The 22,075-nt window shown below is 36.6% G+C and overlaps 1 protein-coding gene across 10 annotated transcripts in view; it reads right to left on the bottom strand.

The window, feature by feature from the left end:
- Myo10A (Myosin 10A) overlaps positions 1-22,075 on the bottom strand; it is a 696,078-nt gene that overhangs the window by 264,869 nt on the left and 409,134 nt on the right. For all 10 annotated transcript variants that reach the window (XM_069828898.1, XM_069828899.1, XM_069828900.1 and 7 more), the window contains 10 exons: positions 18,912-18,975; positions 16,698-16,807; positions 16,252-16,536; positions 14,007-14,184; positions 11,235-11,358; positions 8,972-9,126; positions 8,684-8,878; positions 5,999-6,133; positions 4,075-4,362; positions 265-422 (listed from right to left, as the gene is read on the bottom strand). In XM_069828898.1, the coding sequence (XP_069684999.1) occupies positions 265-422; positions 4,075-4,362; positions 5,999-6,133; positions 8,684-8,878; positions 8,972-9,126; positions 11,235-11,358; positions 14,007-14,184; positions 16,252-16,536; positions 16,698-16,807; positions 18,912-18,975 (1,692 nt within the window). The remainder of the gene's footprint in view (positions 1-264; positions 423-4,074; positions 4,363-5,998; positions 6,134-8,683; positions 8,879-8,971; positions 9,127-11,234; positions 11,359-14,006; positions 14,185-16,251; positions 16,537-16,697; positions 16,808-18,911; positions 18,976-22,075) is intronic.

Genomic DNA, 22,075 nt, shown 5'->3' with positions numbered 1-22,075 from the left:
ATTAACATTTTACTATAGAAATGTTCATGAGTATCCTATTTTATTTTTACTAACCCACAGAAAACGGTACATTAAAAATTATTATGATCTATAAAAACGTTCCAATTCCAGAATTTGATAGAATTGAACTTGAAGAGGTGAGCTTTTCACCTTTTTTCTTTTTCATTATAACATTGCAAAAAATTTATACATATTTTAAGAAAACTAAGTTTTGTTTAATGTTATTTAGAATGCTGCTTGTTCAAAGTTTGGACGAGGTCTTACTTGGACATGGACTCCAAGAGGTGTTGCAGTGAGTCGTGGAACCGTGCGGCAACCGTTGGTGTGCGTGGCTTCATCGTAACGAACCTCCCATTAGCTTTGTTGATGGTTTTGGCTGCTTCGTGACTGGATCGAACATTCTGGAACATCTTGCTCACCATCTGAAAAAAGTTTTCATTATTATTTCGCAACTGGGACCTTTAATATTCTTTCCATATAAATAAGATACTCCTGTCATTCTCTCAAGCTCAAGTGCCTGATTAAATACAATGCTAGCGGATATAATACAGTGCTGAATTGCTAGGGTTGACACTCCCTCACGGAGTAGGGCCTAAATAACGTGAGAAGATGGAGAAACGATAAAATATGAATAGAAGAAACAGGACCATACAGAGAAAATCTGTCTACTACCATTTTATCTACCACAAATTGGATGTAGCCTACAGATACGGAATTAAATTTTGGAGCGAGTCTTGATGGGAGTTCACCTGTATGTGGGCAACAATTTCACACGACTGTCCACAAGTAGCATGTATACAGGGGCTCTTGTTTACTGCACATGCACAGTTTGTATAAGTAAAAGGTATATAATAAAGGAGTTCCATATTTTATTTCCGTATCTGTACAAAGTGTCTGATTTAAGCCGTTGTTTTGTTTAGGCAGCCCAAATATCAGTCCAGACATGTGGGAGGTATTTAATGGTTTCACAGGCGGAACCAGAGGCATGTATAACGTCCACTGACATCGTCACGCGAATGTTACGAATTTTAGGACTCCAAGCACTAACATCAAGTCCTCCAGAAAACAGACGAGTAAGAGAAATTCTTTCTGCTCTTAAAATGCTACAAGGGTTTCATAAAGAGGTAGTTTTTCAATGGATATCCATTATTTGACCTTCCAATAATAATCGATTAATATATTTATTGAAAACTATTGCAATTATTATGTATGATACAACTATTAAAATTACACTGCAACAGTTGGTAATGAAAAGGCTGACTTTCTGGCCAAAAAAGGAACAAACATCAAACAAACTCAAAATAATACAATCTCCTTTCATGGCTCAAAAGTCAGGATCAAATACATAGTCTAGTCCTTTTGTAAACAGAAATTCCTGAAGAAAAGCGAAGGCAAACCTCGGAACATTCTGCTAGACCAGGTATGCTCATTCTCTGACTCGCGATTACGTTCTGTAATCACAACCTTCGAATGTAGAGCGTGCTGTTCCTCGTTCGAAGCTCGACGGATGACTGCGGAAGGCAGTTCAAGTACTTAGTAAACGTACGAACAGTGCGGGACAATGACAGTCAAAAGCTTCTGTAAGCAAACGATCATTCCCTACAGTGTGGGAGGAAGACTATTTTTGTTGTGCGTTCGGTGAAAACGTGAAGTGTTTAATTTTTGTAATGTAGCCTACTGTCAGGAATACTACTGAGCAACATAAAACGACATTATAGGCTCTGCCATCCAGAACATGCCGAAATGACAGGTAAGCTGTTTTCTGTAATATGTATTCATATACCAAGGTTGTTATTATTATTATTATTATTATTATTATTATTATTATTATTATTACTGTTATTGTTATTGTACTGATTTTATTCCAACAGAAATACATGTTATGATAAAATAATTTTTTTCAGGGATGCAACGTGCGCTACAGTTTCAAGAATTGAAAGTATTTCATGAAAGACCAAACATTGAAGAGAGTCGAACAATTCAGAGTTTATGTTTAGGAGCAAGTTATGTAGTAGGTTAGGAATTAGCTAAGGCACTAAAACCCTTCACGGATGGTGAATTTGTACAGAAATGTATGGTAAGAGTTGCAAATATACCCCGTCCTAAAGAAGTTGATAATTTTCAAAGAATACGACTTTCACGACCTAGTGTTATGAGAAGAACACAGGATATTTAGGATGAAATAAAAAGACATGTTCAAGAGAAAATACAGTCCTTTACAGCATATTCTCTTGCAGTTGATGAGAGCTGTGATGTCACAGATATACCTCAGCTGGCCATTTATATTAGGGGTATGGACATTGACCTAAATATTTTTTAATATTTATTATATTTAGTTATTTTGAAGGAAACTACAACTGGCGAAGACATTTTTAATGCTGTCGTAAATTCAGGAGACAATAATTGTTTGAAATGGGAAAATTTAGAATGTCTCGCAAGTGATAGTGCTCCAGCAATGGTCGGAGAAAAACGAGGTTTGGTTGGAAGGATGAAACACTTCTTAAGTAGTGCCTGAATAAAATATAATTAATTATATCTCTGTACTGGAACAACTCAAATCTGAATTCACAGAACATAGATTTAGTGATTTTAGACGTATGGAGAGTGATATTAATCTCTTTGTTAATCCTTTCAGAGTTAATGTACAATCCGTGAGTGTGCAGTTCCAGGACGAATTAATTTATTTACAAAGTGACGTAGAATTCAGAACTAAATGCAGAGAATATGACTTGACAAAATTAAAAAAATGAACAAAACGAAATATCCCAATATGACTTTATTCGCTGCCACAATGTTAGCTACCTTCGCCTCGACATATGTGTGCGAACAATCATTTTCGAGAATGAAGGTTGCTAAATCAAAACATAGGTCCCGATTAACAGATGAGCATCTTTTGAGCCAGCTGCGCATTGCAGTAAATTCGTTGGAAATAGATTTCCCATTACTTGCAGCAAAGAATGCACATGTTGAATAAACCGCAGTGTGTGGTGGAATATGAAAATAACATTATCTATGATATAATATCATAACTATATTAAACATAATAAATAATGCAATAATTGAATATTACAGTGTATACCGTTTCCTTTTCCAAATTCAGTTTATAATCCTTATTTGTAAGTGTGAGAGCAATGTCACGGGCGGTACTGCAATGTAGTTGCGGAGCCCAGCTTGTACACTGTGTGTGTTATGCAGTGCAGCATCATCCGTGTAATCGGGGCTTCTACAATTTTGAGCATACCTGTGCTAGACGGTAATAACATCCCAGATTTATCACGAAAAAGGCTGTTGCTATATTTAGTTTAACAACCGGATATGATTGTCTCGCATCTCATCTACATCGGATTAATATCTACCAGCATTCACGGTGCAACCTCTGTAGAAATCAGAACTCCATCATGGATAAAGAACATTTGCTACAATGCCCAGCAATAAAGAAAATAGACGCTGATTTACTATCGCAGCTCACCAAATACTATTGGGGCGCCCGCAGGACAACGAAGGAAATCGAAGATCCTTAGCATTGGTCAACAACAACTACTTTATCTGAAGTTAAAAAGAAACACATTGTAACAGTCCTATAAATATAAAAAGTTTGTAGAAATCAATGTATGAAGTACAATAATCAAACAAACAGTTGAAACATACAGAACACTAAAGACAATACTATATTTAACTAATACACACGGCACTACTAACGTACCTTTAGTACAAGAAAGTCTAACAAAAATAAAGAGTGCAAATCTGGCTTTCAGGCACAAGCTACCTGTGAAGCGGGTTTGAGTTGTGTGGATATAAAGGGAAGAATTGTGACGGTGTCATGTATAGTTCCTCGGGTAGCTCAGTCGGTAGAGCAGCGAAGCGAAGGGTCCCGAGATCGATACCCGACCCCGGAACAATTTTTCCCTTCAAATTATTCGAAAATAAAGAGTTTTGGTTTCTGTGCTTTTCAGTATTGTACGTACTTTTGGTAGTGCGTTCGGATTATTGAGGTTCTACTATACTGGAATTTGAACTAGATCGATAGTGAAGCACCGACTTGTACCCGATGTATTAAATCAGTTCTTTACGCACCTGAATCTTACTGCTGATGAGCAAGTCGACAACGTCTTGTCTGAGGGTATCCCGGTTCTTGTCCAGGAAGCCGTCCACACTGTACCACACCTGGCCCGCGTAATGCTTGACGGCAAACTCCATGCTGGACATGCGTGGCCTGGAGTACAGCTCGTCCAGTGCATGGTTGTAGTGACACTTCTCCAGGAATGACAAATCCGTCGCCTTGGGGAAATTAGACTCGTCATCCAGCAGATGCAGTATGCCCACCGGTTTCTTTGCGATCAGGTGGATCACGGGCAAGTTATCCTGTGAATCATCCAATTAACTCTCAAATTATGCTACAAAATTATCAATCAGTTTACTAGTACAAATTAAAGGATAACTAGTCTAATGTTTCTACTGATTTTTGTATCATTATCAGGTAGGTCACATTCCTGTGTTATTCATACTGTAAAAGCTAACATGGAGTGGTGATCAAACTATTTTAAAAATGTAAGAACCTGTATGTGTTGAGGCCTTATGAGAGACTCTGGTTTAATTTTTACAAAAAATGTCGTGAATTCGAAAATCTACCATCTCTAATCATCAACAATCCGCTCATTGTCAATATACCGGTACTAGGCAAGTTAGATTAGTTTTCGAGTATGCCCTACGAAGTGCACATGAGTTGGTTTACTTTTTATTATAAGCCACTTTATATCTAAAAACTTTAATCTTATTCTGCTCTTTCCGCAAGTTTCAATTTTCAGAACCTTTGCAACAATATTAGGAGATCTCTACTTTGTTAATTTAAGCATCACAGATCAATCAATTCTTAAAATCATTCTGAACGTCTTAAAACTACAAAGTAGAGAAGCTGTTTTTAGTGTCTTCCTGAAAATGTCATGCTAAGGACTTTTATTGTTCGTAAAATCATTTGATGTAAACGGGGTTCGAACTTAGCTCTTGAAGAACTGATCTGATGACGAGTATGGTAAGTATTTTTTTTTCAAGAATGAGAAATAGTCGACAAATTTTGCCTCTAACCCTATCAGCAGCGACAGAGATCTTTCACGTGTCGTAATTCTATGATACGGAGCCCATAGTTTTACTTCTCTACCGAAAGAAACCATGATAGGAAATGTATCGCTTTTGGTAGACTTTGTAACCGCGAGCATAAGATAAAACAGCACGCTAACCATTAGGTCACCGAAGACGAATCAAGAACAATCAATATTATTAGTAGCCTACAGCCTAGTTTCTCTCGTTGTTAACACAAATCAGATGATTGCATTATTTATTAGATATGTTTAACTATTAACTGAATGTGTTAATAACAGTCTGCGTTTTCTCTTCTACACTTTCAAAAGTTAAATAAATTCGTTAAAAGATATGAAGGAAATAATGTAAAAAGATGTAAACTTGAATAGGCCTATAGTTCAGAAGAGAATTTCGCCAACATTAAAAATAATAAAATAAAATTGATAGACACATATTCAATGAAGAAGATATGTTTAAAACGCTCTGGCTTACAGATAATCTCGACATTTACAAGTCAGCAATCTTAGAAGATCCCTAAAATATCATATAAATGATTATATATGTTGATAAATATGAAGTGTGTGCAAGTAGGTAGAATCCTAAGTTTTGCCTTTTTTTCATCATGCATATAATTACGTTAACATTTGTATGGTAGGCCTACGTCTAAAAAAAAACCTTTTCATGTGCAAACGCATGAAACTTCTTTGGATGTTTAAGAAATTCGCAATGCACTCATTTCACTTAGTAGTAAACATAATTAATTTAATTGCAATAAATATTAAAATATGTCTAACTTCTACAAAACATTTCTTCCATGAACGTAGAAAGTAAAAAGTAAAAATTACAGTAATTTCTAATATTGGCCTAAATATAGTGTCTACATGGAAATAACGAGTTTTGAAAATGCAATAATTACACTCACCGTGTAACTAATGGTCTGCCATTCGATCTTCTCCTTGGCGTATTCCTGCTGCTCCAACTTGAAAATATGTTTGTTGAAATAGAACTGCAGGTTTTCATTTGCGTAATTTATACAAAGTTGTTCGAAGCTGTTCTCCTGTAACATTCAAAATGCGTATCATGTGATTTCAAGGTGATTATACTGCAGGGATGTCAAAGCGCCTGTATTACGTACTCATACTACAAGCAATACAAATCCAACAAGGTTCGCCTTTTAGCAAGATGAAGTACAATAAATAATCGCTCTGAAGTAAATGTTGTGCGGGTTCTTGAGAACACGCAGTGCAGGCGCTTTGACATCTCTGTTATACTGCATTCTGGTATTCAATTTTAATGCTTTAATAAATTACACACATAAACATCTTACGATTCAGAATAACAACAAGAGGACAGTAGAAAAAGATAATAATAATAATGATAATAATAATAATAATAATAATAATAATAATAATAATAATAATAAAGGTGAGAACGAAAAATTAATGGATATGATAAACAAAAGAAGGAATAGAAGCGCATGATTACAAAACAGAGAAAGAAAAGGAGGAGCCAAAGGAAATAAAGACCAATAATATTAATTTTTAGAGTTAATTTTAAAATTCTTAAATCAAAATATGTCATGAATGGAAATGACTACATTGATTACGAAGGTGAAAAAGTTGAAATAGATAGTGGTGGTGGTGATGATTATAATGGTGATGATTATGATAGTGATAATAATTAGTTGTGACTGTGATGGTGGTTGTAGTGGTGCCGATATTCATGATTTTTATTCCTTATTTTACGGAGGAGAAACCGGAGACTGGCATCGCAGAATCGAGTTTATTATGCCTTTATGTAGGAATATTTGTAGAGTTTAAATGATAGCTTTCTTTGTAGATACCGATCCGCCGAGTTAGCTTTGTGCCTCCAGACTAGCCGGCCCGGATTCGATCCCCGGCGTGGTCAAAAATATTCATGTAAAATTTCTACCTCGGGACTAGGAGAGATGGCGGTGCACAACTTCTAATCACTAAATTGTGCACCAATATACCTCGATTAAACCCCAAATCTCTCCGCAGTACATATGAAGAGAAGGCATGTCACTGTTGATGACGATTCGTCCATCGGACGGAGACGTTAAGCCTGACGGCCCCCTTGATGCTATTCGATAGGAGTAGGCTACGTGTCGGTACGGGGTTTTCCCTTCTCCTTTCCTCATCTTCATCATCAACGCTCATGCCATACACTACACTTACACATACACTCACCCTAGTACACTTCTAACTCTCAACAGATACACATTATGTACAGCGTGGCGTGCAACTAGAAAATGGGTCACAGTCCTGCCATCTATCCGCAATATGCGGAACGCAATCACGTAAAGTGAAGTGGGTAGGCGTTGGATACATACACACATTGTAGATACCGTGACTCAGTAACATGATGCCACTGATTCAGCTGTGTAGGTTCAGGATCCGATGAAGTTCCACTGAAGTGCCCTTTCACCTCTCTAGAGTGTCCTGTACCACCTCGGACTGATGTCACCTGTATGCTAGTCACAATAACACCTCGCACTACACCATTTTGGGTAGATATATTTTATTTGGTTTATTTTATGATGCTTTATCAACTGCGATGATTATCTAGCGTCTGAGTAAGATGAAAGTGAAAATGTCAGCGAAATGAGTTCATTGTCCAGCGCTGAAAGTTACTGAGCATTAGCTCTTAATGAGCTCAGGGAAAACGCCGGAAAAACCTCAACCAGGTAACTTGTTCCAATCAGGGTTTGAACCCGGGCCCGCTCGTTGCACGGTCAGACATGCAACTGAGTAGATACTATTGAAATGGTGATGATGAATATTTAAGTGGAGAGTGAAGGTGGAATTACGGAGGGAAACGGGAGAACTCCGAGAAAAACCCTCAGGAACCTTGCCTTTGTTCACCACAAATACGACTCCGCCATCACCGGGGTTTGAACTCAGTTCTGTAGTCATCGTAGACAATGCTCTGCTGAGCTACCAAGATCACGTGATGAAAAAAAAATTAAAATTATATTTTATTTAACGACGCTCGCAACTGGCGAGGTTATATCAGCGTCGCCTGTGTGCCGGAATTTTGTTCCGCGCGAGTTCTTTTACATGCCAGTAAATCTACTGACATGAGCCTGTCGCATTTAAACACACCTCGGCCGCGATCGAACCCGCAACCTTGAGCATAGAAGGCCAGCGCTATACCAACTATGCTACCGAGGGCGACCCGTGATAATGATGATGATGATAATGATAATGATGATGATGAAATGGCAATGGTGGTTGTGATGATTGATGGTGTAATAGTGGTTCTGGTATTGGCGATATGAAGGTATTTGTGGTTGTGATATTAATAAAAAGGAAGGAGAAGAAGAAAATATAATAAATGAGAAGAGAAAAATGGAGAAGAATATTTATTTGATTACCTATCTAACTCAAAATGCTTAAATCCTGATCTATAAAGAACAGATCATGCTACGATATTACTATGATGTTACGACGACGACAAAGAGGAAGACGAAAAATAAGATATTGATGATGATTACGATGGTGATGATGATACAATGGAGGAGAAGAAGGAGGACATGATGCTGGAAGGGACAGAACAATAAGACTATCAATTTTCACATTCTTACCTTGAAGTCCTCAAACCCAAAGATATCAAGAATAGAAATGGCTGCTGTGCGTTTTGTGCCTTTGTAAACTATTTGGTTGATACGAGATACAAGCCACGAAAACAAAGCATTATACAACGCCTTTGCAAAGGCGTCACGAGCATCCAAAGCCTGGTCGATGCTCAAGGGTGTGACCACTCGCTCATTACGAGCCTCCTGCAACGACAGACCAAACAATTAGTATTAATGCCTGTTACTTACAAAGTAATCATTACTAGTTATTAAACAGGCCTGCTACTCTACACTTACTGTTGTCTTGGTGGTGAGCGCCCTCTTAATGCCGTCTGGACTGAGGTGAAGAAGATGGCCTGTCCAACGAATCTCGGCGTCTGAACCAATCTCCACGCCCTCTTGCCCGTGCTTCAGCTGTTTGCGGTGAAAATACACATTCCCCAAGTGCAACACTGAAACATAATATCACCTGATTTATTTCCACGTCCTATCGCCATCAAGTAACTCTTCTAATATTAATGATATGATAATAGTAGTTCTTCATTCAATCACTTCAATCTTCAGAGGTTATTTAGAGTCAGAATACCAATACAAATTTATGTTGACATGAAATAAACACCGTGTCCCCCTTAGAGGGATCGAGAAATAAATGCTCACCATTTAAACCAGATAAAGATATAACTTAGTTGAGATTTACATCTGACAAGATAGAAAAACTGTCCAAGTTTACGCAACAAAGTTTGAAAACAGCTGCATGCGTAACTTTTGTTTAGTTGCTGCTAAAACAAGCCTGGCGCCATTTTGTAGGAGAACACGCCATGGTCAACATGTGAATACCACAACAGAAAGTTCAGTGCGTGCTATGGCTAGCAGAAGAAAAATCTGTTCCGCGAGTACAGCACTGTGTTTGAAGTACATGGATAGGTGGATCGGAAGACGAGGACCCATTGCCTGGCCAACCAGGTCACCCGATCTGATCCTCTTGGTCTTTTTTTTTCTGAGACTTTGTGAAGGACGCTGTGTACCAAAGAGGCAGAGCTAACACTTTGGAGGAACTGATGCTGGGCATCACAAATGCAGCTGCGCTAGTGACTCCACAAATGCTACAGAACAATTGGCGGGAGGCTGAATACCGTTTAGATGTCTGTATAGCAACTCAAGGCGCACACATCGAGTTGCATTCAGCATTCTCCGAAACTCGGAGTTTTTTACATCAAGTTATGTAAAAAGGTATGTTAATAAACCATTATTTCCACTTGAAATTATCACTTATTTCTCGATCCCTCTAAGTGGGACACGGTGTATTATGTGTTGTTTACGATGTGACGTGTAACGTAAGCAGTATCAAATAGTTTAATACGTATAATAATTGGCGATTTAACAATAATTAAAAAAAAAAAAAAGTTAGAGTTTTAGAATGGAAAATCTTGTAGCCTACAGTGAGAACATTCACTTATATGATCTGTTTTTAACTCCAAATCCATCATGTGGACTCTCTACCTAAGAAATTATAATATTTTAATCGACATTCCATTCATATCCACAATGGAGTCACACACACTCGCCTCCAAGGAAACTACAATCATTTGAACTGACAGTTATTTCCAAATGAGAGATTTAGTAAACACTTCATTCCAAAGAAACTATAAGCAGCGAGCAAGTTGTCTGAGATGGTAACGTTCGAGATTCGCATTCTGGAAGTTCTGGGTTCAAACCGACCAATCTGACTGCGGATTTTCATGGTTTCCCTCAATCACAAAAGGCAAATTCCGGATTGAAAATTTACTTACCGTGATTCATCACCGCCTCAATCACCAATATCATAAACATTATTCAAAATCTAAATCAGTAACACGAACTAAAGCCCTCTGCAACACACAATAAACAGAATTCAACAATAGTAAAAAGGGCCTATTAGTATATTCACAGATCCTGAACACGTGACATAACCATATATGTTATAGTGTGGCATAAATAAACTTAACAGAAAAAAACTATAAACATTTGTAATAAGTATCACAATGTTATTATATTTCATATTAATTTTATAACAATCCTTCGTATATAATGAAAAGCCACTGTTTAGTGAATTAAATGTTTTTATGTAAACCTTGTATTTTTATTGGTTTATTTTACGACGGTTAATCAACTGCGATAGTTATCTAGCATCTGAGTGAAATGAAGGTGGTAATGACATTGAATGAGCCCGGAGTCCAGCGCCGAAAGTTACCCCAGTGTTTGCTCTTAATGGGTTGAGGAAAAACCACGGAAAAATCAACCAGGTAACTTGTTCCAACCAAAATTTGAATCCGGGCTCGCTAGTTTCACTCTCAGACATGCTACCTTGTTGTTAAGTAATTTCAAAATTGTTCTGATTTTTTAACAACTCTTTAACAGAAACGAAAAATATGACAATATATGATATGAAATTTAATAAATTATGTAATACGATATTGCATATGTTATGTGATATGTCGTGTGATGGGTACATCATAGTATAGTAATATCTAATATGTCAATAGTAAAGTACGATATGAAATAAGGTTTCACAGTAAGTTACCTGAAGCAAGAATCCTGAAGATTGTATCTTGTTCATCAGATGTGAAACCAAGGACCTGCATTGCAGACAGTAGTGACTGAAAGTCTTCTCCATCAAACTTCCCGTCGATTTCACAATTCCCGCCCTATTATAAAAATAAAACATGATAGAACATAAACGATCTAAATGTAATCTCAAAATTATACATATAAACACTACATTTTAACGATAATAGCTAAACAATATGCTCCTACAATTTCTTCTACACTGAATAGTTGATTTAATTACAAGATATTTCCAATTTTATGCTGTAACTAAAAATAATCAAATGAATGTACCGGTTCTTATACCTTACACACTGCATACGAATCAAACCTTTAAAAAGATCTGAACACAAAAATATCATAACAGTATTATGAAAGTCTATTTCGTTTTATATTTCTGTAGCTTATAATTGCAATACTGTTACTATGACAGCTGTTAAATTAATGAATGCAGAAGAGAAGTTGAATGGTATGCGAATAAAAGAACCAGTGAAGAGTGCAGACTTGCACCGACAACTGTAATACAAGCAGTAAGAGAATAACAAAAGGAGTAATGGTTGAGATGATTACCATCTATAATAATAAGATAAGGAAGCACATAATTACAAAACAAATTATGACACGTTGAAAAGAGGTTGAAAGAAGAATCGTTACCTGCACGATTACCAAGTAGCAATTGACGAGGGCAAAGAATAGAATTTATGCCTAGTAGTTCATATGACACACAAAGACGAGATGGAGAGACAAACTGAATGTTGAAGGCGATTCTAATCATCAATCACTCTAGAACATTTAAGTAACCTTTCCAACTTTGCTGTCGTCTACATTACACAAGAATATGAATGTTTCTTTGAAATAAATTATGCGTGGAATTGTGCACAGTAAAACAGTACCGTATATTAAGGTTTATATTCGTAATAAATGGCTGTCACTACTATTTTACATCGTCATCATCATCATCATCATCATCATCATCATCGTCGTCGTCGTTATCATAACCATAATCATAATATTCTGTGGACCTCTGGGAAAAAAAAAAAAAAATACAGAAGAGATCAGTGAAGTGCTTTGTGTGAAGTGTGGAATTATATGGGGCGGAAACCTGGACATTACGTCGAAGTGAAGAGAAACGACTAGAAGTATTTGAAATGTGGATACTGGGAAGAATAGAAGACAAATTATGAAGGAAGAATAATACTGCAACCCTAGATCATATACCGGTATACCCAGATTGCTCGGCGTTATAGGTTTTGATGGTAACAACTTTTGTCAGGTTTACTATGCTGTCATCTAGTTGTTACATAAGGAGTCAAGTCATAACTCCCATTTAAATTGCAATAGCGACTGTACTGCCATCTCGTGTTCGTTTACGGCGGACCGGCGGCGATCCTGGCGGTTGTTCTCTTCAAAGTGCAACCGATTTTAACACAGGAAAGAGAAATCTATATGTGATCTGGGCTGCAACTAATCAGGAAGGGGAAAAGAAATTGGCTTGGTTACTGCCTATTGAAGGATGCACTGCAAAGTATGGTCAAAAGGAGAAAAATTCGGGACAGAAGAGGATATCTTTTTTTTAGCAGGTTATTTTACGACGCCTTATCAACATCTTAAGTTATGTAGCGTCTGAATGAGATAAAGGTGTTAATGCCGGTGAAATGAGTCTGAGGTCCAGCACCGAAAGTTACCCAGCATATGCTCAAACCAGGTAATTTGCCCCACCGGGATTCGAACCCGGACCACCTGGTTTCGCGGCCAGACGCGCTAACCGTTACTCCACGGGTATAGACAAGAAGATATCAGATGATAGACAACATTAATATATACCTATGGATCATATGCGGAGACTAAGAGGAAGGCGGAAAATAGGGAAGATTGGAGATTGTTAGATTTGCAATGAAAGACCTGCCCTTCAGTACAAAACTATGACTGCATCATCATCATCATCATCATCATCATCATCATCATCATCATCATCGTCATCATCATCATCGTCATCAGATATAATGAATAGATTCCTGAATTGATTAAAGTATTGATTTAAACTAATTTTCTATATTGTCGTTATCGATTTCTTTCTTAATCTTTAACTTAAAAATATGTTGAAGTGTCCGTCTTCCATTCTCTTCGTATGTTTGTGTTTGACAGGTTTCTATTCTTGAAATTATTATTATAATTTTTTTTTAATTTTGTAGCTTTTACCCTGTTTTTTTATTTATTCTGCATACCATTGCATTATTATTCTATACGCCTTCAACAAAATCAAAAAGTACTTTCTTGAAGTTTCTATCTTAATTTTCGTTGATGAGTTAATAGCGTCAGACATCTGGATAAGTAGACAAGAATTGGTTCTGTCACGATTTTAGATTCTTATTCTAATGTATCGTTTCTGGCTTATCTTATCAATATCCTTTAATATTACAAAAGAATGAACTTCAAGATATTTTCTGACAAGCATTGGGCGGCTTAATGAAAATATATTCCCGAAATATTTCCGTGTAACAAATAGTTTAACAAAAGATTCTGTATAACATATACGTAAGTAAGGCAGAAATCAGCTACCGAACTGGCAAGTTATTCTTAACAGAATTAATATAATTTTTTCATCATCAGAGGGTTTCAGAATGATGAACGATTTTACAGTCAAATGGCTAACCACTGTTAACAACAGACCAATGAAGCAACCATTACTTCAGTTTTAATTCCACTGTCTCGTAGTGATGCTAAATACGTATATATAAACCATACATACCTGGTTGAGGTAGAAGTATTTGTCGGCTGACAGAAGACCGTACTTTTCTTTAGCTTCAGACGTAAGACCCTGCAGCATCTCGTAGAATACATGGTAGTTCCGTTCATCCGGAGCTTGGGTAACAATTCGAGACTTTTCTAGGAGGTACTCTGTGATCTTGGCACCAATTATCACACCGCTTCAAAAAATAACAAACAAAAACTAATAATATATAATGTTATTAAATATATTTCAGCAGAATAATAATAATAATAATAATAATAATAATAATAATAATAATAATAATAATAATAATAATAACAACATACAATTAGGCCAAATATTGTGGAGGACACGTTCCCCTCGTTCCCTCCGCAAGCGGCGCCCCTGATATAACTCATCAAAAGTTTTTATTTTTCAAACCTACCTACTTCTTATTACTTCTGAGCAATACCACATTCAGATCATACAAACTACACGTGAATACACTGTAGTTTTCTTTATGGCTGCTACAAAGGTTCCTCTGTAACTCAACTCTATATGCATCGCAACTTATTACTAATTTATCGTGCTTACTGTACTTTATTTAAACAAACTCAAAGGTTTTCAATTGAAAATTTGTTAACTTGTTTTTATTCTGTTGTAGAGTTCTCTGATAAGTTGTAATGCCTATGTAGAAACTTTACTACAAGTATTTCAGTTTCTATGAAGAATGATTGGTTAATGAATGAAATCTGGAATGGTCTATTACCATAATAATAATAATAATAATAATAATAATAATAATAATAATAATAATAATAATAATAATAATAATAATAATAATTGTATAGCCGCCCAGAACAGGGTTGTAACCCTCATTTCTCATAAGTTGGCTTTTTCGCGAATAAGGGTTGTTAATGTTGCGCTATGTGTAATGCTTGTACTCGTATTAAATTCAGCACACATGTCTGATTGTCAACCTTACTCTAAAAATTGAAAGTATAGGGCAAGTCAAAATGATGGACTCGATTTCAGTAATTTATTATATGAAATCTAAGGAACATATAGCATTGTTTTTTTTATTTTAGTAGGTTATTTTACTCTTTATTAACATCTTAGGTTATTTAGCGTCTGAATGAGATGAAAGTGATAATGCCGTGAAATGAGTCCGGGGACCAGCACCGAAAGTTACCCAGCATTTGCTCATACTGGATTGAGGGAAAACCCCGGAAAAAACCTCAACCAGATAACTTACCCCGACCGGGAATCGAGCCCGGGCCACCTGGTTTCGCAGCCAGACGCGCTGACCGTTAGTCCAAAGATGTGGACTATCGTATTGTGAGACGTGTGATTCGAAAGGTAAAATTTCAAAGTTTTCTTCAGACACATCGTAAGTGTCCTATGTGAACACCCTGCGTAACACGACACACATCAAGCCGATAGTCAGTCTCCTGCCAAACCCTTTGTAGCAAGTCACGGTCAATGACTGCCTGTGATGCGGGCGCGCAGGTCGTCCAGTGTCGTTGAAAATGGTAGTACGTAAACATGATCCTTTACAAAACCCCACATGAAGAAATCACATGGGGTCAAATCGGGAGAATGAGGTGGCCAACGAAGCAGATGTGCATCCCTTACACATGCACGGCCTATCCATCGTTGTTGCAATGCCCCATTGAGATGGTCCCGAACGCTGCAATGGTAATGCGGAGGGGCACCATCCAGTTGAAGAATGAAGTCTGCACTATCCTCTTCAAGCTACGAGAGGAGCCATTTTGCATTATATCAAGGAAAACATGACGTGTTACAGTGCGTTCATTGAAAAAATAGGGTCCGTAAATCGTTTCATGGGAAATGGCATTTAATTTGGGGGAATCACAGAGTTGTTTACGTGATAATCAAGCATGGTGATGGATTTATGTTCTCCAGTCAACGCCATTTTCCTTCACTGCTCTGCTTCTGACTCCTTGCGGGCGAAAGTGGGAACAATGCGGGGAAACTAAACTTTAAAAATTTACCTTTCGAAGCACAGTCTCACAATACAATATGTTCATTAGATTTCACATAATAAATTACTGAAATCGGGTGCATAATTTTGACTGGCCCTATATGTACAGTACAATGTGTTTTTCCTCATTTTTTAAGAATTTCTATTTGCTGCTTACAACCTTGTTCTGGGCGGCTATTCAATTGTTAAAGTTGGTATTGAATAAATTAGGAAATATATTATTCTTAACATTTTATTCAATAGTCCTGGCTTCTAATAATAATCAAGCTTTTTACTTACTCTTTGAAATGCACCTCGAGGTACTTCCCAAATCGGGATGAGTTATCATTGCGAACAGTTTTAGCGTTGCCAAAACTCTCCAACAGGGGTGAGGCTTCGAGGATCTGCTCGGTGATGAGATTGGAGGGTGATTTGTTCACGGCTGCCAGGTACTGCATCACCAGCTTCGTGGATTCGGTCTTCCCTGATCCACTTTCACCAGATATCACCACTACCTGACTCTCGGGTGATGAGCCTTCTTTCGACATATGACCATATGCTGAAGAGCCTATAGCAAAGAGATGCCTGCAACAAAGCATGTCAAGGTTATCGTAAACATTTCCGTTTTCTTGCAGTTGAGTCTAGTTAGCTAACAAAAAGTTAGATTTTCTGTATTTCCTGTCTTCAACCTCTGTTGTATAATTCTACGATGTTAAATTATAACCTTAAAACATTATATTACTTACGGTGGTAATGTGCCAAGTATCTGGCCTTCGTACTTCTTCACCATATCCAAGCCATAGATATCGAACATTTTGTATGGATTTACGGCTACAAGAATGCTTCCTGTATAGGTCTGAAACAAACCGTTAAAAATTAGCAAAGAAAACAAATTTTGTTAAGCATCTTATCCGCATATCCTCCAGGGTTTAAATAATCAGTAGTTTGGGAACTCTATCTATCCAGAGCAATTTGAAATGAAATCAGCCTAAAATGACATACTTGGGTAAAACGGCATAGTGAAGATTTTGACTAAACGACTGTGACAGTGCCACTAGTACTATAGTATTTAGAAATGTGTGTTATCAACCTTGTTCCTACATTAATGGCATCAATCAGTAGGCTTTCTTCTTACTGCTAAGTGCCAAAAATTAAAAGGTAAGCAATCATTTTTTTTTCCTTCCGCGAATATTTATTTGATTGCATCGTTAGATGTTAATATTTCGTATAAAATTCCGATATCACTCTGAAGAGAGCAATAAATCGATATAATAGAGCAGTCATGTCAATTGATGCCCATAGGAGCAAGCGCGCGCTTTAGAGCTGCTCAGGAGAGTCTGAGCAGACGAAAGAAGTAGTATATGCCGCTTGGTCGAGCTACATTCAGGGATGGCCAGCACTGATTCAATAGATAAAGGGAAGAGAACTTATTAATACTGTATCCATGGTAATTTTTAGATCTGTCTGCGAAGTTTAAGTGCATTATAAGAATGAAAGTTTTAATTTTAATGTTCATTTTTCACAAGTTTGATTTTTTTATCCTAAAGAAATATTTTCTCAACTTTTTAATAGAAAAGTGAAATTTTCAGATATAGGCCTATTTATTTAGTAGCCTTACATAATGTTTTCGTAAATCTAATAAACCGCAAATACGTATTACTGAAGATAGTGTATTGAAACTTTTGAAAATATTCGCATGGAAATTGTTTGTAAGGAAATTAATTAACAAAGCAACTACTGTTACATTATAAGCAAAAGATACGTGCCTATGTGTTGTAAAAATGTCAGCTCTATAGCTTCAGCATATTTCGAGAAAAGAATTTAATATTCTGATGATAGGAAGTTGCTCACCAATATCACTTTAAAAGCATAATGCGATAAGAGTTTTGTTATGGAATATTAGTTACACTTAAAACATGTACAGCACCTAGGTAACTTTGCTTTGTACTGTAATATTGTTTTGATTAGTTTATTAAAGGTACCATCAATATCAATTCCAACTTATGTTATACTCAGTCTCTTTTTTGGGGATATCACCTTCTTTATGAATGATGTGTTTCATCTATTTAGTACAGTATAGTTGTACTACTATGGGATTTATGTGAATATTCCTTCTTAACTCTTTATTATGTTATTAACATTTAAAACACAACTGCAATATTAAGAAATTGATATTAGTACTTTTGTTTTACAGACAATAGGGTAAACTAGGGTCTGTTGGACAGTCGGGCATGTTGGACACTCTGTACTTTAACGTGTTACCACGCCACTTATGGGCACCACATTCAGCTAGAAGTCAATGACGGAAGTAGCCCCACTCGTGGCTACTTCCGTCATTGACTTCTAGCTGAATGTGGTGCCCATAAGTGGCGTGGTAACACGTTAAAGTACAGAGTGTCCAACATGCCCGACTGTCCAACAGACCCTAGTTTACCCTATAGATAATATCAAACAGAAAGAAGCCATATAAAAATGACATAAAATTTCACGTTACGTTTGAAGTTTGTACACCACTGTTTTCTTAATCCGATAGGCTGCTTATTCATATACACAATCCTTCCTCTTTCCATACTTAGCGCTTGATGCCCGCGCACGAAGTCTAGGTCAGAAAAATGCGCTTGCTTTGACATCACTGTAATAGAGGAACTGAGAAGCATGCAGTTAAATTTCATCTTCCATAAAAAAAAACAAGCAAAGAAACCACTATTTAAAATTCGTTCCTTTTCACATCAAATGTCCTTACAAAATCAGTCTAACTATGCAAAGATTTTAATTAATATAAACAAATAATGTGTGTATTACTGCGTCAGGTTTTTAAAACTACATAGGTTATATTTCTGCAGAATGCTATTTAATTTGCTTCAACTATAATGTCACACGTTTTTATTTGTAATATTTCTGTCCACGTACAATGATATATCCCAACAAAGAAACTTCTAATTGAGGTAACTCGTACTTACGTATATCAGCTCCTTGTCGTAGCGAATTTTGAGGTTCCATAACAGAGATGCTTCATTCAGGTCCCTGTGTGGGCACAACACAACACCAGCATTAATGTTGAAGACATTAAATCCTACTAAGAATAAGAAGATACCATAATGAGCTAGAGAAGCTTCTTCTCGGAGGTGAGCCAAATGTGAACTGCGATAACGCACAGGTTACATTATAGGACATTTGTTTCTCATTTGTAGTCTGTAGGAACTTAAATTCGATAAGAATGAAAGAAGAGATGTTTTCCTGAGTCTGCGATGATTTGTATAGTCTCGTTCTGGATCGCCTGAGTTTACGGAGGTGGGAATGCGCCACAGATGCAACAAATGAGAATCATGCAAGGTAAGTCATATCCTTTAACTTCATATTATGAGGAATAATGGGCTTCAAGGTTCGTACAATCTATCTTTTGGCCTCATGCTAAAGGGTCTGGATGTAACCTCGGAAGGTGATATGAGAATCCATGATTGTCTCTCGATATGTAAGCTTGTTAATGTACGGAATCTATTGTTTGGCGACTGACAAGCGAGTAAATAAACCATAAGGGAACAAGCACACTAAAGGCATAATGAAATCGAATAATGGTCACCAAAACAGACACAGAAAAATAAATTAGCAGGTAATATTTACAAAGATGAGTTGTTTGAGACGTTGTGTAATTCATGATTGAATTCTTATCCAATGAAACAAAAAAAAAAAAAAACAGGCATTAGGACACATTTAAATAAAAGAGCAAGAATTTTATTATTATTATACAGGGTGGTTCACGAGGAAAGGTAAAAAAAATTAGGATGTGAATTCTGTAGTCATTCTGAGTCAAAAAGTTCATATGAATATGTGTCCGTTTTTGAACGGTTACGGAAATATGGCTCTTTGATTTCACAAAAACTTCTAAGATTCCAATGTATTAACTAACTCGCATTTAGAGACAGATAACGGACAAATTTAAAGTTTATATTCACGTATGCATACATACTTAATATTCTAGACGTCGGGGTCGATGTTTTCGCACATTTTCACAGGTACCTTCTTCTGCTTCAATGCACTGTTGCGCTCGGGCGTGAATCGCGCTCGTCGCTCGGGAGAGTTGCTCGTGCCCGTTCTTTATGCCGCATCCAAAATACGGTCGATTAGCGCCTCTCTCGTTTCCCCCTTCCTTTGCTATACTAAGTCTTTCATCCAACCCCATTGACAGTAAATACTCTTCGATATGGTACCCTTCTGTTCGGAAAGCGTCGTTCATATTCAGCGACGGCACGCAAGGAACTTCCATCGCACAAATCATAAATATACACAATATCGGCGTATTCTGCAGTCGAAAATTTATAAGGCATCTTGAAAAACACAACTTAACACTTCCGATAACTGTACCTGTATAAGTACTGTACTGTAGATAGCTGACTGAAAACTGCTGTGAACTAAAAAGTGATACTGTATTTGTGTTATGTACTGGTTCTGTGTCATTACATTAGTCAAAGCAGACGATTGGACATTTGTAATGCCCCACCACCCGGTTTGTTTCTCTTATCTACATCGCTCACAATGCAGATTCCAATGTTACGTCATTCATTGCGATCGGTGACGTTGTCTCACTTTCTCAAGTCAGCAGCATATGGTAACGTCTGATTCACATTGGGGCGAGACGTTTTATCAAAAAAATGCACCTAGCTCCGCCATCGTTCGAAAACGGACCTATGTTCATATGAACTTTTTCACTCAAAATGGCCTAAGATATCGTATCCTAAATTGTTTACCTTTCCTCATGAATCACCCTGTATTTGGGAAGAAAAAATTAGTAATACGACATATTCCTTGCATTAATTAACAAATAGCGATATAATAATAATAATAATAATAATAATAATAATAATAATAATAATAATATAACTATACAAAATACAGGTAATTGGAAAATGATTACAAGATTTCCGCAGGAAAGGGAATAATCGTACTGAAAGAACAGATAGAAGTTTAACAATTGCAGGCTATATTAAAACAGAAAAATATTGGACTGCAAGATGGCTGATGGCTTCATTGCCATGATACCAGAGCATTGGCTACCAACCAACCATATTAAAACATCCTTGGCTTCTGCGGACCTGGCTGTGTGGAACTTTCACTCATGAAACGGGAAAATGTGTAGGGCGAAATTCATTATGACTAGGGACCGTATTTTTTGGTAATAGTGATACGTGCGAAATTTTCTCCACAATTACTTACTCTACTATCTAAAATATCATATTTAAGCAAAACAAATCTCCGAAATAACACGGAATTTAAATCATTGTGCGAAATATCAATGACCACAAAATATACCCTTCTATCGCAAAAATTAAGAAATATGCACACACATTTTATTCAATACTGTTTGTGATTTTTGTTCCAGTTCGCTTCTGTATTTTCTCTGTGGATATCATGTACACTCACTTTTACTATCTCTGTGACTGTAGAAAAAAAATCGATTTCTGGAGTATGTTAAGCAACGGAGACATATTTTGATTCGGATAGATGTTGGGAAACTCGTAAAGGATCATAGTGATTTAGTGTGAATTCTCTGCAGGCAGAATAGTATTGTACCCTACATCTATATAATTCGGACTGTGAGAGGATGAAGAAAGCAATATAGAAGTATGTAATCTCGAAAATTTCCCAAGTCACATAAAACTTAGATACTGTACAAAATACATATGGCAAATTATATGTCACATGTAATGGCATATCTTATTATTAGAGACCGGAATCTTAGCCACTTTTCTTTGAAGTTAAGTGAGTACGGAGTTTGTGCAATGAGCCAAATGACTTGACTAAGTGTAGTGGCGCGTGGTTCTGTACAATTAAAACAGACTACTCTCGCATCAAGGACGGGGCTGTGTTGTGTATTATTATAATTATTTGTGTCTTTGCTGTAAACTTTTAACTTAAAATGTTACTGTTTTTACAGGCACTACTCTTAATGAATTTTCAAGCCCATTACAACAATCTTTGATGTAAAATTTTAACTTTTTTTTAGTAGGTTATTTTACGACGCTGTATCAACATCTCAGGTTATAGAGTTTAACTTAAAATGTTACTGTTTCATAGGTACAGCTTTTAATGCAATGTTTAAGCCCATATTACGATAATCTTCGTTGTA

Source organism: Periplaneta americana, chromosome 6, assembly GCF_040183065.1.
Source record: "Periplaneta americana isolate PAMFEO1 chromosome 6, P.americana_PAMFEO1_priV1, whole genome shotgun sequence".
NCBI classification, from domain to species: Eukaryota; Metazoa; Arthropoda; class Insecta; order Blattodea; family Blattidae; genus Periplaneta; species Periplaneta americana.
This window is presented reverse-complemented; position numbering and strand designations above follow the sequence as displayed.